Source organism: Acartia tonsa, chromosome 8 (genome assembly GCF_053477335.1).
Source record: "Acartia tonsa isolate MP-2025a chromosome 8, ASM5347733v1, whole genome shotgun sequence".
NCBI lineage: Eukaryota > Metazoa > Arthropoda > Copepoda > Calanoida > Acartiidae > Acartia > Acartia tonsa.
Genome location: NC_137267.1, coordinates 5,498,727 through 5,515,290, shown reverse-complemented (window position 1 = coordinate 5,515,290; position 16,564 = coordinate 5,498,727). Strand labels below are relative to the sequence as shown.

Genomic DNA, 16,564 nt, shown 5'->3' with positions numbered 1-16,564 from the left:
AATCAAAAACTTCAAGATAACTAATTAAAAATATTTAAATCGCTGAATAAACGTCTTCCCTGGTTCAACAAGGCTAGTCGGCCGCTTAAGCTTTTCTCTGCTGGTCGGGGGCAGTAGTCCAGCAGCTGTATGCCCACCAGCTAGCAGCTCTGGACTGTTGCGGCCGCTGCTACCCGCCCCATCCTCATCACTGTCAGAACTCATTTTATCCTGCGCAAAATAATCATTCTTTAAATTTAGTTTTTGCAGGTATTTTCAATAAACCACTAACAATGACATTTCTGTTAGAAATAATATGTTCCATTTTCCGCCATTTGTGTTTGAAGTAATTGAAGTACATAAGGACATACTTTAAGTCATATTTTTGTGTAAGAATGATTTCCTGTGTGTCAATATCTTTCTCTTCTTTTTCTTGTTTATCCATATCTTTATCTTTACCATCACTAGTCATATCTTTCTCTTTTTCTGTCTCTTCATCAAGTAATTCATTCTCCTTTGCAAATGGGTAATATGAACATTAGAATCTTAGAAAATGCTTATCTAATAAAAATTCGTCTAACCAATCAAATATTCTTAAGTGTGTGTTAAAAAGTTTAAAAATCAACATGTTTAAAAATGGATATAAGGGCTTTACAATTACATATCAAAAATATTCCTAATCATCATAGGAATCCTAATGAATAGATAGATTCCAACATGCCCAAATTTACGACTTAAACCCAGGAATGGAGAGGACATTAGGCTGTTTATAGACACTAATCCCTAAAGTTTTATAATAACGTTTAAATCTAAAAAAGGAGTAATTTTCTGCATCATCATTTGGGATATACATAAAATCTTATCTCTTTAGATTTCTGACTTAAACCAACGCTTTTATGTCCATTCCTTTTGAGAATCATCAGTGATTTGTTTATTTGCTTCAGGTGGAGTTTCTTCATCCTTATCTAGATCCTCCAGCTCATCGCCACTTAGCTTGGCTTGATCCTAGGATAGAGAGATAAACAGATGGATGGGTAATTAGATAGATGGATAGATAGATAGATGATTAGATAGATAAATAAATAGGAGTTTCTTCATCCTTATCTAGATCCTCCAGCTCATCACCACTTAGCTTGGCTTGATCCTAGGATAGATAGAAAGATAGATTTAATAGATAAATGAATAGATAGATAAATAAGAGTTTCTTCATCCTTATCTAGATCCTCCAGCTCATCACCACTTAGCTTGGCTTGATCATAGGATAGAGAGGTAAACAGATGGATGGATAGATAGATAGAAAAGTATATACAATAATGGAAAAAACAGATGGATAAGATTAATAGATAGATGGACAAGTAGATAGATAGATGGATATTTAGATAGTTAGATGAATTGGCAGATAGATAGATAGAAGATAAACAATTGATAATGAGATAAATAGAAAGATGAGTAAGCAGATAGATAAATTGTTAAATGGATAGATATGTAGAATGTAGATGGATAAGTAGTTAAATAGATGGATACGTAGGTAAATAGATTAATTGTTAAATAGATAGATGGGTAGATGGATAAGTAGACTTATAGAAGGATAAGTAGTTAGATAATCCAATAAGATATTATTTTTCAAATTAGATATTTCAATTGGCTTTGTAACGGTTAATTAAATATAAAGGGGGGGGGGGGGGGGAAATGTGGTGACTCGTGCCACGACATACCAGCAATTTTATTTTGGGTGCTACTCCCTTAGTTTTAGAGATAATTGGGTGAAATCTTTTGGGCTGGGTCACTAATTACCCCAACTAGAGGTATCTTTCAAAAAAAACGGCGGCGGGTCCGCCGCTCCCGCCGTTCGCCGCCATTTTCCGCCGCCGCCAAAAAAAATTTTTTTATTGCATTTCTCGCCGAATTAGGCAATTTGGAATCATTTGAGACCATGTTATTTTTTTCAAAAATTTTTCCCCTTATAACCAACCCTGCAGGGGGACTTAGTCATTTTTTTCAAATTCTCGTTTATTAAGGTATATCTTAAATTCAGGGCCTCTCCTAAGCTTTTAAAGATATTGAGACAAAACCTTTTGAGATAAATCAGTAAAAAATATTTGAATAAAAAATGGCGGCGGTACCGCCGCTCCCGCCGTCCACCGCCATTTTCCGCCGCCGCCGCCAAAAATTTTTTTATTGCATTTCTCGCCGAATTAGGCAATTTGGAATCATTTGAGACCATGTTATTTTTTTCAAAAATTTTTCCCCTTATAACCAACCCTGCAAGCTTTTAAAGATATTGAGACAAAACCTTTTGAGGTAGATCAGCAAAAAAATATTTGAATAAAAAATGGCGGCGATACCGCCGCTCCCGCCATCCACCGCTATTTTCCGCCGCCCACAGGACGGCTTGTAAGGGGAAAAATTTTTGAAAAAAATAATATGGTCTCAAATGATTCCAAATTGCCTAATTCGGCGAGAAATGCAATAAAAAAAAATTTTGGCGGCGGCGGAAAATGGCGGTGGACGGCGGGAGCGGCGGTACCGCCGCCATTTTTTATTCAAATATTTTTTACTGATCTACCTCAAAAGGTTTTGTCTCAATATCTTTAAAAGCTTAGGAGAGGCACTGAATTTAAGATATACCTTGATAAACGAGAATTTGAAAAAAAAATGACTAAGTCCCCCCGCAGGGTTGGTTATAAGGGGAAAAATTTTTGAAAAAAATAACATGGTCTCAAATGATTCCAAATTGCCTAATTCGGCGAGAAATGCAATAAAAAAAATTTTGGCGGCGGCGGCGGAAAATGGCGGTGGACGGCGGGAGCGGCGGTATCGCCGCCATTTTTTATTCAAATATTTTTTACTGATCTACCTCAAAAGGTTTTGTCTCAATATCTTTAAAAGCTTAGGAGAGGCACTGAATTTAAGATATACCTTGATAAACGAGAATTTGAAAAAAAAATGACTAAGTCCCCCCGCAGGGTTGGTTATAAGGGGAAAAATTTTTGAAAAAAATAACATGGTCTCAAATGATTCTAAATTGCCTAATTCGGCGAGAAATGCAATAAAAAATTTTTTTTTGGCGGCGGCGGAAAATGGCGGCGAACGGCGGGAGCGGCGGACCCGCCGCCGTTTTTTTTGAAAGATACCTCTAGTTGGGGTAATTAGTGACCCAGCCCAAAAGATTTCACCCAATTATCTCTAAAACTAAGGGAGTAGCACCCAAAATAAAATTGCTGGTATGTCGTGGCACGAGTCACCACATTTCCCCCCCCCCTTTTTTTCCATCTTTTATGTGAAACTTTCATCTACTAAATCCTGTGACTAACCTCTGGATCATATTTCTTGCTAACCTACTATCTATCCACTGACTAACCTCTGTATCATATTTCTTGCTATCCTACTTTCTATCGTCTAACCAACCTCTGTATCATATTTCTTGCTATCCTAATTTCTATCCTCTAACCAACCTCAGGATCATATTTCTTGCTATCCTACTATCTATTCTCTGACTAACCTCTGTATCATATTTCTTGCTATCCTACTTTCTATCGTCTAACCAACCTCTGTATCATATTTCTTGCTATCCTAATTTCTATCCTCTAACCAACCTCAGGATCATATTTCTTGCTATCCTACTATCTATTCTCTGACTAACCTCTGGATCATATTTCTTGCTATCCTCATCCTTAGCTTCATCATCCACTTCCTCTTTCTCATCCTCACTTTCTATCTCCTCATTTTCTATCCCCTCTGTGGCTGTCTTGCTACCAGTAAAGTTTTCATTTGAGTATACATAGTCAACACCTGAGATAGATAGACAAATACAATTTACTACCAAACCTTAAATCAAGAAAAGTTTTAATCTATCTATAATACAAAGTAGAATGATGTCTGTCCGTCTGTCCGTCTGTCCGTCTGACCGTCTGTCCGTCTGTCTGTCCGTCCGTCCCTTAAGATTTCGGTAACCACTGAACCAATCGGATTCTACTCTTCAGGGAATATACCTACTGGTCCTGTGGTGGTTTTAGGCTATTTTCTTGGGGGGTGGGACACCCCCAACCCCCCCAAAAATTAAAAAAAACCACCCCCCAAAGATTTTTTTTTACATTTTTTGTAAAATCTCAGTAACTGTTGATCAAATTGGGCTCAACCCTTCTGGGAATATACCTACTGGTCCTCTGGTGGTTTTAAGCTATTTTCTTGGGAGGTGGGACACCCCAACCCCCAAAAAAATAAAAAAAATCCCCACTTCCAAAATTTTTAATTTTTTAAAATTTTTGTAAACAAAAACCAGTAATTGGGGTGGGGGAACCCCACTGCAACATGGGGCGAAGCCCCCACGAATCCCCCCCCCCAAAAAAAAAATTAAAATATTTTTTTTTTAATTTTAATTTTTGTGTATGCGAACAACCTTGGTTTAATTTTTACGAATTGAAATTTTTATGTATACGGCAAACAACCTGGGTTTAATTTGTACAAATTAAAATTTTTGTGCATAAAACGCACTCCTGGGTTTAATTTTACCACAGAGTAATTAAACAAAGAATAATTTTTTTTGAATATTTCTATTTAGGAGGGTTGACTTCCCATTACTTCATAGGGCGAAGCCCCTAGAGGCTAGGGGCGAAGCCGCTAGTTCTTATATAAAGTAACACGAACTGTGTCTGTCTGTCCCGAATGATCTCGTTAAACGATGAACCGATGTGGTTCTTCTTTGCAATGTAGCTTTTCATAGGTCCAGGGAAGGTTTTTTGAAACTATTTTGAAGTAGGGTACCACACTCTTCTAGGAGAAATTACATGGATGTCCTTGCCCAAGATTTAACAATTACAATCTTTCATTTGTGAATTAAAAATTTTGGGTACTATCAATCAATCTTGATCCGTTCAGTGTCCTAACTTTTTAACCAATAATTTGATATGCGTAATTGGGAGAATACATCAAATTGCAATATTATCCTTCAAAATCCCTGAAAAAAAATAAGGAAAAAAAGTCAAACCTTGTTCATCTAATGATTTATTCTTTTCATCTGCCTGATCAAGCGTAGCATTCTTATCAAATCCGCCAGTACACTCCACCATATCCTCTTTAGACAAGGATTGTTCTCTGGAAGCTACTAGCGAAGCATTTAGGTTATCCATCGATCCTTTTCACATAGAATAGTGAGTCATTGAAAAAATCCTGGTAAGTCTATTTATAAGAAACATTTAAAAAGACGCCGCTACTTTGTTAAAATGTTTGACCAGTACACTTAGAGTCAGCTTAAGCCATTGCATTGGAAATTGTTAGTTTTATATTAGTTTAATATTGAGATCAAATAATTTCTCTAATACATGATTTTTTTAGAAAGACAGAAAACTGGTTCTAATCCAGCGGATATAAAATTGGTTTCAAAGCCACAATAGAAGAATCTTTTCTTTAATATTTTTATTCTATGCTTTAATTTAGTTCTATTCTATGCCTTTAGTATGCATGCTAGAGGCATTAGATCCCAGATCATTATTAGCAGCAGGAGCTGTAGCAACTGTAGCAGTGCTTCTGTGCAGAGATGAACAGCTGCTCAACAGATTTTCTCTGGAGCACCGCAAGGATCCCTTTTGGTGTTGTAATGATTTGTTGTTGATATCTTGTTGTTGAGGATCACCTAGGCTTAGATCTGCAGAGCTTGAGATTAAGGCCACTGCCTCAGATGCCATGGACCCCTAAAATATTATGTTCTTTGCATAATCAAAAATACCCTAACAACTATTGTTATCTTAAACTTTTATCCAGTATGGCTTTGAAACCGAGTAATATCCGCTGGATTATAACCGGTTCTATGATATACTGATAAATCCTGGAAAGCATCATGAAACAGACAATTTCCCACGAATATTAAAATTTAAATAATAATTATAAAATTCAAACCAGCTTTGCTTGCCCAGGTCCTCGGCACCTCAGGTTTAACAAAACTGGTTATAATCTTATAATACGTGGAAAACTGTCTACAATACGATTTGAAAAATAACAATTCTACCTGTAGTTCTTCATTCATGATATCCTTGAGTTTACAACAGTCTGTAGTATCATCTGGTTGATCAATATTATTCCCAGCACCAAGCATATCTCCACTCTAATTCATTTAGGGCACATGTAAATTAAGTTTCCAAAGATAGAAATTGTGTTGCGAGAAAGTAAGAAAGAAAATATTGGTATTTTTTTAAAACTTATTTTCATACAGTCAAAACATTAGATATTTAATGAAAGAGTTTAAGCGTTGTTGTATCTTTAAAAATGCAGAGGAAAAATAATAAATGTATAAGTTTAGATGTATAACCCAGACAACAACTTGGCCGAAGTGGTGCGTGGTGACCTATTTCGACTGCTAGCAAATTTGCTTTCTGCTCTTTTGTAGTTACTTGGGTGTGTTTATATTTCAGACGCTATTTGATGATATCCAAAGACCAAATTGTAAGTCGACACAGGGTACCTACACCGTGGGGAGAGTTACATATTTCTGTTGTTTAATTCAATGGTAAAACATGACAAATGTCCCCCTTGCCTGAATGCTAACATTGAAAACATCATCGGGTCTGCTCAGCATTGGAAATGTTCTTTCTCTTTTTTGTCGTATCACAGATTTTACAGTTTCACGAAATCTTGACTCTTTGTATAAGATCCTATAAAAAGTATTTAGGATCAAATAAAGTAGAAAGTTTTATGCAAAAGTAACAGGATGTTTGAATGTCTGTCTGTCTATCTGTGAGTGTAGCACAGCATCTCGCTTACCACTGAACCAATATTTTACTCTTTCTTTTAAAATCTAAACTCAAAAGTGGAACCAACCTTAACTCAAGGGCCCCTAAAGAAAAATTATAAAAAAACAAAAATTTGAAATAAAAATTATGACACCTTCAGTAAATGTGTTCTTGTTTACATATGTATGCATGTTGTACACTGGTTTCCAAAGTTTCATAAACTCTTATGATTTTCTTTGGCTCAAAAACTTTTATCAAATATTGATTGGTTGGTTCAAAACTAACAGTTGAGTTTATAAACTTTTCAAACAATAATTTCAGTTCTACTAAAAAAAATGTAAATATTTACCTATTAGATTTCATTGCTTTTACTTGGGAACTAATGGCCGGTTTGATTTCATTCATCAGAAACCTTAACAAATAAATCTATTAACAAAGATGACAACATCCATAAAAGCGAAGCTCAATAATCAGAAAAAAGGACAAGGAACAATAACAATTGTATACTGTTAGGACTATAAAATGTGCAGATAATTAATCTATTGTTTTTTTCATTTTTTTATTATTTTATATTTAATTTATTAATGACAAAAAATTCTCTATATATACTTTAGACTTTATCAAAGTATTTGTTAAGACGTTAATAGTTATTTATCGCATCGTATTATAGACAGCTTTCCGCGGATATCAGATTGAAATATTATATGATTAAATTAAAACCTTTCGGGCCTAACAAAACAAAAAACAAAAGTATTAATTTTAATATTTTAATTTTAATATTCATGGAAAATTGTTTGTAAACGATGCTATACATGATTTTTCAGTATAGCTGAGAACCGGTTCTAATCCAACGCTATTAATAAGTTTCGAAGCCATACTGGAAAAGCATTTGTAACAGTTTTTCTCGTGAATATTCCCAATCCATTACCTGCATCTTTCCAGAACAGGAGCACAAACTTCTTTGTATGATTTGACCTGTTCCTGACGGGAGCGGATCAGCTTCCATTTGGTTTGCTGTACAGCTCTGAAATAATGTTTTCAGTCTACTGCGGCAGATATTATAAATAATCGGTCTTTTTTATTCAAAAGCAAAATCAAAAACAAAACCTTTTTCAGACCGTTTATCTATAATGTCTGCCGGCTCTTAAGAGAAATCCTAGGCTGGCACTATCCAATATACAGGTAGAGCAGCCATTTCCCTATAATAAAGTAATTAACCCCTCTATATAATAAAATACGGGAGGGAAAACTAAGGCAGAATAGATAGCTAGGCTAAGAGTTTAGGTTTCTGATTGTTTACCCCTTGCTAATTATATTTATTTTCTAGCAAACATCATCAACCACTCCGTTACCTACCAGTATCCCATTCTAGAATTAATGCTCCGAAGCCTGCCACAGCGGTAAACCTCGGGACTGGACTTGGAGAAAAACAGGACAAGTGGTTCGGTCCGCACACTGTATAACCAGCCGGTATGTCATTTTAACCAGGCAAAGTTTTGACGTGTCTGTTAAATCCCCATCAAGCCAATAATTTGACTTTGACAAAAGGGATAGGAAAATGAACAATAAACAATCATCCTGATAACAAAATTCTGTAGATACAATAACAATTATTGGTGGAAAAGTTTGAACATTATTACTTTGGGTACCCTAACATAAAGATTGTGGCCTAAAAAACAAATCCAAGAAAAAAAATCATCAAACCTGATGCATTCTTCCAAGGGATTGGGCAGTCTTTCCAAGTTTCCAGGATTCTCTATTTCTTGCATCACCATGTTCACTGCTATTTCTGTTAAACCCTGTATATAAGCATCATTAAAGATCACTTAGGATATTTAGATAGAAAGATAGATATATAGATGTATACCTGATGATCAAACAGAACAGCCAACCAGGGATCTAAGGGATAAGACAATGACCGAAAAATTAAATTACATCCACAATGATGATACACAAAGACAAAATTACCCCTTCAGAAAATTAAAATTAGTTGTTGATACGTTTGAACACTCAAATTAATAATCCAACCAATCAAAATTCACTTAAGTCCCCAAAGTTGTTAAGCCAACGAATAAGAAAACGTTATTATAAAATTTGGGGTACTAGTCCATGAGCATAGGGTAGATATATAGGAAGCAAGATAGATAGATACCTGATGTTTAAGCAGAACAGCCAGGAGATGTCTACCGACTTCTTCAACTGGATAATCACTTGGAAAGTACACATGTGAATAGGATAGATAGATAGGAAGTAAGATAGATAGATATATACCTGTTTAAGCAGGACAGCCAGTAGATGTCCGACAACCTCTTCAACTGGATGATCACTGGGAAAGTGCATGTGAAAAGGATAGATGGGAAGTAAGATAGATAGATACATGATGTTTAAGCAGGACAGCTAAAAGATGTCTGCCAACCTCTTCAACTGGATGATCAGTTGGAAAGTGCATGTGCATAGGATAGATAGTAAGATAGTTAGATACCTGATGTTTAAGCAGGACAGCCAAAAGATGTCTGCCAACCTCTTCAACTGGATGATCACTTGGAAATTGCATGTGCATAGGATAGATAGTAAGATAGTTAGATACCTGATGTTTAAGCAGGACAGCCAGTAGATGTCTTCCAACCTCTTCAACTGGATGATCACTTGGAAAGTCCATGTGCATAGGCATCATATTTCTTCTGCTCAACCTTTATCATTAAGTTTTCATGAGGTAATTTTAAAAAAAATTTTAAAAATATTCTGGTGCTGCTGCCAATAATTTATGTGAAGTTTGAATTTTTTTTTTTTTTTTGGGGGGTGGGGGGTCGGGGATTTTCATTTTCAGTATTTAAAAAGCAATTACACACTTAATCATCACACATACATTTAAGAACCAACGCATATTCTTTAATTTTACAAGGTAGTATATTACAGTCTACTGTCTTTATGAAAAATCTACCTTGCTATTCTTGTGCTATACATAAAATATTAAGTTTTACTGTATTACAATCTACTGTCACTTAAAACAACTTACCTTTCCAGCAAGGACATAAAAATCCTAAGGTACTGATTACTTAGATTAGCATCCAGCAGATATTTGAGCAGGCTGGCGGGGGTAAGCTCGGAGTCAAATCCAGTTATCTCCAGTGGTCGGCTGGGGTCAGTAGGGGTTCCTCCGGATAGCGGGGTAACGACTGTTGAACAGACACTGTGCGTTTCTCCTAAAAGAATTTTTTTAATATTGAAAGAAAGAGATAATGAGAGAGTGAGAGAGGGAGAAAAGGGATAGAAGAGAGAAAAAAAGGAGTAGATATAGAGACAGAAAAAAAGAGAGCAACAGAGACAGGAGAGATAAAGAGAGAAAGAGTGAAAAGGGGGGGGGGGGAGAGATCAATTAAGATAGATCGATAGAAAGAAATAGAGAGAGCACAAAGTTTTTTTCATTTCTGTTGAGAGAGAGATAAAAAGAAATATGGAAGAGATATAGATAGACAGAAAGGTACGGAAATAAACAGAGAGATCGCCAAGGAGAAAAATAGTAATTTTTTTCACCTTTTTCATCATCAAAAGGATTGGGAGTGTAGACAGCCTGAATTCCACCCTGCAGGAACTCTTCTCTCAAAAAGGACTGACACACTTTTTCCTCCATCTGTAGGCAGTTTCATGATTTTCATTTAGAAACAAGATTAATTTACAAACAATTTGTATGGGTACATCTCTAATATTTATTTGAAGAAGGCCAGTTCTTTAATTCAAAATATGCACGGATCTTAAAGGATATGACAATGAAAAATTTAAGTATAATGATAATAAACAAAATTACACCTCATCACACATGGTAGATTAAAATGAACAATTGAAAAGTCTGTACTTTACTAGTTTAAAACTAACAAAAAACAATTCAATAAAAATACCTAGGAAAGTATTTGAGCTAACGAAAAAAAAACTATGTAATTTACAGACTAATGTCCTTAATCTACTACTATAAATGTTTTGTTTTGATGAAAATGAGTTAAACTTTCCTGAAGTGGTGTACTAGTGACTAGCCTATTACAATGGATATATTATTACTTAGATGTTATCTAATAAAGTGGAACTCGCAGCGGGCTAAATTAACGATACTACCCCCCCATCCAACCATTTTATCGCATCACCCAACTTCTGGATGAACCAACTAATAGATGAGTTGCATGTTAGCAACCTAAATTGTCAATTTTCCCACTGTTATAATATCCACAGATGTTCTATATCAGGGGTTTAAAGGGATAAGACAATGGCCGACAACACAAAATTATCTCTTTCTGCAGATTCAAATTTATTAAACTAACCAATCAAAATTCATTAAATCCTCCAAAGTTGTGAAGCCAGCGATTTAGAAAAAATTATTTTAAAATCTTGGGGACTTGTCTACTAAACAGCCTATATCTCTGATTATATATCCATTCCTATTGCAATGTAGGCCCAGGAAGACAGCCAGATTTCTCTCCAGGTCCATGAATGGAGAGGAATAGGTGGACACATCCAGGTCTGTATCAGATTCCTGGCCGGGGATACACAGGTTACCAATCAGGTAGGATTGCATCATTTCAAGGGCCTTAAATAAATTATTCTGATGCTATAAAATCAGAAAATGACAACAAATATTTTGGTTAAATTTAGTTTTACCAAGTAAAATAAAGTTTTTGAAAATTGTTTTTTTTCTCATAAATAAAAAAAGGAATATGTCAAATGTTTTGTTAAAGTCAAAAATACATTAACTTAAAAATAAAATGTAGCTTTAATCTTGATAATGATTCATCAATTGCTGGCTTACTAATAAGCTTAGAAGTATTAGTATCCTTATAATACGTAACGGGATCTCGCAAACTGCCCAACCGATATGGTTCTCCTAGCAAGGGTAGGTAGGTCCCGGGAAGGTTTATAACTATTTTTTTGGGGGGTGGGACACCCCCAACCCCCCCCCCATTTTTTTTTTAAATTTTAAAACTAAAATTAAAAATGATAGGGGGGCACCCCCCCCCCCAAAAAAAAAAAAATTTTCCACCCCCCAAAAATAGTTTTTAAAATTTTTCTTTTAAAATCTAAAATAAAAAATTGGATAATCAAATTCGACTCCCCCATCCTCAAGTGCCCCTAGAGGCCTCTAGGGGCGTAGCCGCTAGTCCTTATACTAAAGTAACAGGATGTGTGTCTGTGTGTTTGTAACGAAGGATCTCACTAACCGCTGAACCGATCGGGTTTTCCTTAACAGGGTAGCTTCTCATAGGTTCGTGGAAGGTTTATAACTATTTTGGGGGAGGGTACCACCACCCTCCTAAGAGAAATCGCCTCTAGAAAAAATACACTCCACCGAAAACTTTTTAAAAACTTTTTTAAACTAAAAATAATAATAAGGGGAGGAAATCCACCCCGCCCCCCCCCCCCAATAAAAAATTATTCCCCCCCCAAAATTTTTGCCTCTAGGGCCGTAGCCGCTAGTTAACTATATAAATTAGTAAGCTTTTTGGTATCTAGAGAAGGATTTCGCTAACTGCTGAACCGATATGGTTCTCCTTTCCAGTGGAGCTTTTATAGGTCCTAAGTTTGTTTTAGGCTATTTTAGGTATGGTTTTAGGCTATTTTATATCCTTTTTATATGCTTTTTACGACATTTGCCCAAAAAGGGTGCCCAAAACCCGCCCAAAACCCTTTTGGGCAATTGGGACGCCCAATATCAAAAAAAGTGCCCAATTCGACTACCCTGATACCACACCCTACCAAGAAAAATCGCAAGAAAAACATAACTAATTCCATCTAACAGTTAATGAAATATCTTTTTTTGTAAACAGCTGATCTTTCATTTTACGTGCCCCTAAGGCCTCTAGAGGCGTAGCCGCTAGTGTTATATATTTTTAAATACTCAAAATATTATTTTAACCTTAAAAATATAATAACCGCCTTTTTAAAAAATTCAGATTATCTCCAAAATAAATATTTTACCAGCCAAAAGTAATAAAGCCTACCTGTTGTGAGTGTTGGACTGTTAGGAAGGGTTTAGTCGCATCCACTGAGGCTAGGTTGATCAGGTTCTCGGCCCCGCAGGGAGCTTGATCCTTCCAGTCCTGCACATCATACACCTTCCCATTGATTACCAGCCAGAGACCCCCATCCTTAAATTACACAAGTCGTATATGTCTTTGGGATTTTAAAAGGCAACCAAACAAAAAAGAACTTCTTAAAAAAAAAAGAAGATAGGTACATAAAAAAAGGTTATTTTGTAGAAACTAAAATGATAAATTCAAAAGTGTGACTATTTTGTACCTATAGTGTTTTGAAACAGTCTTTGTTGAATAGGAAGGCTTAAACAGAATATACAAACAGCTTAAAAACTACAACTTAAAAAGCTTTCCTAAAAAAAAGCATAATTTCTCTAGCTGTTTTAATGTCATAAATGACAAAATTCCTCTTTCAAAATAAATTACTATTAAAATGTAATAATGTCTTATTATTACCTTATTATGATTTTCTAGGTCAGCTCTTCGTATCCAGGGGAATTCTTCCTGTCTTGGACTAGAGTATCCTGTTCCTCTGTCCAAACCTGATTTTAAAAACAGTTTTCATAGGATACAATAGAAAAAACTTATAGAAACGGCTACTTATGCAATACAAGGTATTAAACAGGTAAAGCTGCTTAAATACAGGTATCTAAAGGGATAAGACAATGGACTACAAATCGATGTACAAAAAATACCCCTTGTTTAGATTACGATTAGTGGTTGAAACCAAACGTTAAGGCACTCAACTTGATGAATCAAACAATAAAAACTTAATTAAAGTCCCCAAAGCCAACGAATAAGAAAACGTTATCATAAAACCTTGGAGACTAGTGTATTTAACAGCCCAATGTCCCCTCTCTCCCTGATTAAAAGTGCTGTCACTATATATTTGTTAATGTTTGTTGGTTATACCTGTCCATGTCATATCATCATGTTCCTCTTTCTCATAACCAGGAGCAGCTCTGTTCAGTTTGTCCAGAGATTCCATCAGGCAGGTTAAGCCAGGTATCATCTCCATTCTAGGATAGACAGATAGATAGATAAATATACAGATAGATAGAAAATACGGAGAGAGTAAGTTTAGCTTGTCCGGCAGGTCAATCCAGGTATCATCTCCATTCTAGGATAGATAGAAAGATAGATAAATAGATTGATAGATAGATATAAAATACGGAGATGGTAAGTTACGCTTGTCCAGAGATTCCATCAGGCAGGTCAATCCATGTATCATTTCCATTCTAGGATAGACAGATAAATAGATAGATAGTTAGTCAATCCAGGTATCATCTCCATTCTAGGATAGATATAAATAAAATTCTTGGGTGCACTGCACATACAATAACAACAACAAAAACAAATGAATATCATATTCATTTATATTTACAGCAAGTTTAGTTAATATGGCTATTTTATTTGCAAAATTTCTTCTCAAATGGCAATTTCCTAAGATGTAGGAAGTATGCAGAAATGTGTATTCACGCATTGTTTTAATACAGGCTATATAAGTAAGATCAAATTGTGATCCTGAATGTCCAAATTCTCCAGGAGCGATTGAAGTTGCCACATTTTTTTTCTTGAAATTTTATAAGTTATAACCTTTTCATCAGTCTGACTTAAAGCCTTTTCTTCCTACCGAATGCCTCTCACTATGACTAAATTTTTTAATACAATTTTAATACTAAATAAGCTGTGGTATCCGCCGAGGATAAATGGCAGACACCGGAGTTCAATTAGATTACGGCAGTGTGACAGACGTGGACACCTTACTATAGAGAAGCTACGCTTCTCTAGCTTTCACTAGATAATGATCAACATCTAATTTCAGTTGTCACTTTATTGAAGGTTTAAAAGATACTGAAGCTATATACAACAAACAATAATAACATGGATAGGAATAAATAATCATAACATAAAAGCATAAATAATACATATACAATGGTCAGTTTGGGCAATAATGATCCCCCATCCCTGAAAAGGGTGGGGGAGAATTAAGAATACAGTTAACCATAATAAACATGACAGATTCAATCATTAATTCTAAGCGTAGGGAGGGGGTCACTAGACCCCTTCCCCAGGACTCGGGGGAGGGCCGTTGACCCTCCACCGAACCCCAGATCAGGGGTGCCATAGGCATGGCTCACGGTTGCCGAATACCACAACTCTCCCCTCGGAAGGCTGGGAGGGGGTTTCCCTACCAGACTTCCGACAGTGGTTGAGGCCTTCGGCCCGCTCCTTAGGGCTAAAATATATACCAACGATAATGATTCAATGGAATCCTAGTGGTGAGTATCTTCTTAGGGTTGGTGGGCTCCCAATGTGGGATAGAAGGCAGAGGCTGGCTTGGGTTGGACACGTTGGTCAGCGCCGGCAGGTATCAGGTTTGCTGGTGGCACAGTTGTTGCTGGAACAGTCAGCAGTGGGGCCTGCTGGTTGTTGTTGGCAGCGGCTGGGGCACTGGCTGTCAGGTTGATCGTCTGAGCAGCGGCCTGTCCTCCTGAGGGGCCGCGGGGTCTGCCAGAGGGCGGTCCTGGCCTACCTGGGCGGTCATGCCCGCTGTCAGTGGATTTCATAGACACCATTTCCTCTGCTGCTTCCCTGCCGATGGGAATGGCATCCCAGTCCACTGAAAAGTCCCGGGACTTGGCATGGTTGAGCCTGGCTCTAGCCAGCGCTTTCCTATATAAAGCTGGATGGTACAGGAACACTTGTGATATCGCATTCAGGGCTGCTCGGACTCCTCCTTGTGCGGCTGCCAGGGAGATGATGGTTAGGTCCCCCAGCAGTTTGAGGATCAACAACAGCAAACACAGTATGGCAGCGCCATCTCCCCACTCGTGGATGGCTTGTCTAAATCCAGCCCAGACATCCAGGGCTGCCTCTCCTTCCTCCGCCAGTCGGTCAATGTTGTAGGACACTATCCCATGGTCTCCTGTGGCCGAACAGCTGCCTTGCTGAACGCAGGAGCCATAGGATAGGCCGGTCAGCATGGCACTCTTGTATGCTGGGAACGCCAGCAGTTGTTGCCAGTCGTTCAACTCAGCCTGCGAATACAAGCCACCTGAACTGAAGTCATCTAAGGGTTCTGTCAACAACTGCTTAGGCGTATCCAGCGGGGGTGGCCTCTTCTTGGGAGCGGGGGTTAACTCTATCCAGCCTTCCTCCGCGTGCACAGTCAGGGGGTAGGTGGAGGAGCAGGGAATCTTGGTGGCGTGTTCACTGTATACCCGTGTCACAGCGTCTACAAAACCTGTGGGCTCTACTGGCACTTTGTCCCAACACTCCTTGGGTTCGCGGACAACGTACTTGTGACGTTGGCAGGTCAGCTGCAGCAGGATGTCTCCCCTCAGTACCGAGAACGTGCTCCCCTGGACACGCACCGGGTGGGCCGGGTCTAGTTGCTGGAGCTTCCAGCAGTTGGCCGCCACTTCTTCTGCTGCGGTGCTTTTCATGCGCGTTTCCAGGGTAAACCCAATATAACCTGCATGTATCTGTGCTTGAAGGGGAACGTCAACATCCCTGGCCGACACTCTGGGCAGCGCAGCCGCGGCTGGGTCAGCTGCCACGAACAGCGCTGGATGGTTTGTGGCATGGGCCTCGAAGTCGCAGTTCACAATCGAGGTGGGGTTGGTCATGTTGATGAAAAACTGAGCCTGATGGTCAACCAGATATGCATCCATCACCAGGCTGGGCTGGAGGCTGCGGATCAGCCTCAAGGGGCAATCTCTCCCCAGGTGGTCCCACACGTAGGTTGCTTCTCCAGTGATGCAGGACAGCTCAGAATGGGGACACTCTAGGGTCAAGTGGTCAGACTGGGACTCCACCCGTCCATCCTCCACCACATAG

At 37.8% G+C, this 16,564-nt stretch overlaps 2 protein-coding genes across 2 annotated transcripts in view; both read right to left on the bottom strand.

Annotated features, from left to right (window-relative positions):
- HERC2 (E3 ubiquitin-protein ligase HERC2) overlaps window positions 1-204 on the bottom strand; it is a 77,947-nt gene extending 77,743 nt beyond the window's left edge. The window contains exon 1 of the mRNA XM_080168569.1: window positions 63-204. Coding sequence (XP_080024695.1) covers window positions 63-204 — 142 coding nt within the window. The remainder of the gene's footprint in view (window positions 1-62) is intronic.
- Window positions 205-223: 19 nt separating this feature from the next.
- LOC145325866 (E3 ubiquitin-protein ligase HERC2-like) overlaps window positions 224-16,564 on the bottom strand; it is a 40,490-nt gene continuing 24,149 nt past the window's right edge. Inside the window, exons 26-43 of the mRNA XM_080168837.1 lie at window positions 13,634-13,740; window positions 13,178-13,263; window positions 12,689-12,835; window positions 11,137-11,280; window positions 10,715-10,738; window positions 10,239-10,341; window positions 9,721-9,907; window positions 9,292-9,394; window positions 8,409-8,503; window positions 7,633-7,728; window positions 7,054-7,116; window positions 6,509-6,626; window positions 5,984-6,079; window positions 5,429-5,669; window positions 4,967-5,113; window positions 3,623-3,771; window positions 890-984; window positions 224-497 (exon numbers count right to left, since the gene is read on the bottom strand). Of these exons, the coding sequence (XP_080024963.1) occupies window positions 224-497; window positions 890-984; window positions 3,623-3,771; window positions 4,967-5,113; window positions 5,429-5,669; window positions 5,984-6,079; window positions 6,509-6,626; window positions 7,054-7,116; window positions 7,633-7,728; window positions 8,409-8,503; window positions 9,292-9,394; window positions 9,721-9,907; window positions 10,239-10,341; window positions 10,715-10,738; window positions 11,137-11,280; window positions 12,689-12,835; window positions 13,178-13,263; window positions 13,634-13,740 (2,275 nt within the window). The remainder of the gene's footprint in view (window positions 498-889; window positions 985-3,622; window positions 3,772-4,966; window positions 5,114-5,428; window positions 5,670-5,983; window positions 6,080-6,508; window positions 6,627-7,053; window positions 7,117-7,632; window positions 7,729-8,408; window positions 8,504-9,291; window positions 9,395-9,720; window positions 9,908-10,238; window positions 10,342-10,714; window positions 10,739-11,136; window positions 11,281-12,688; window positions 12,836-13,177; window positions 13,264-13,633; window positions 13,741-16,564) is intronic.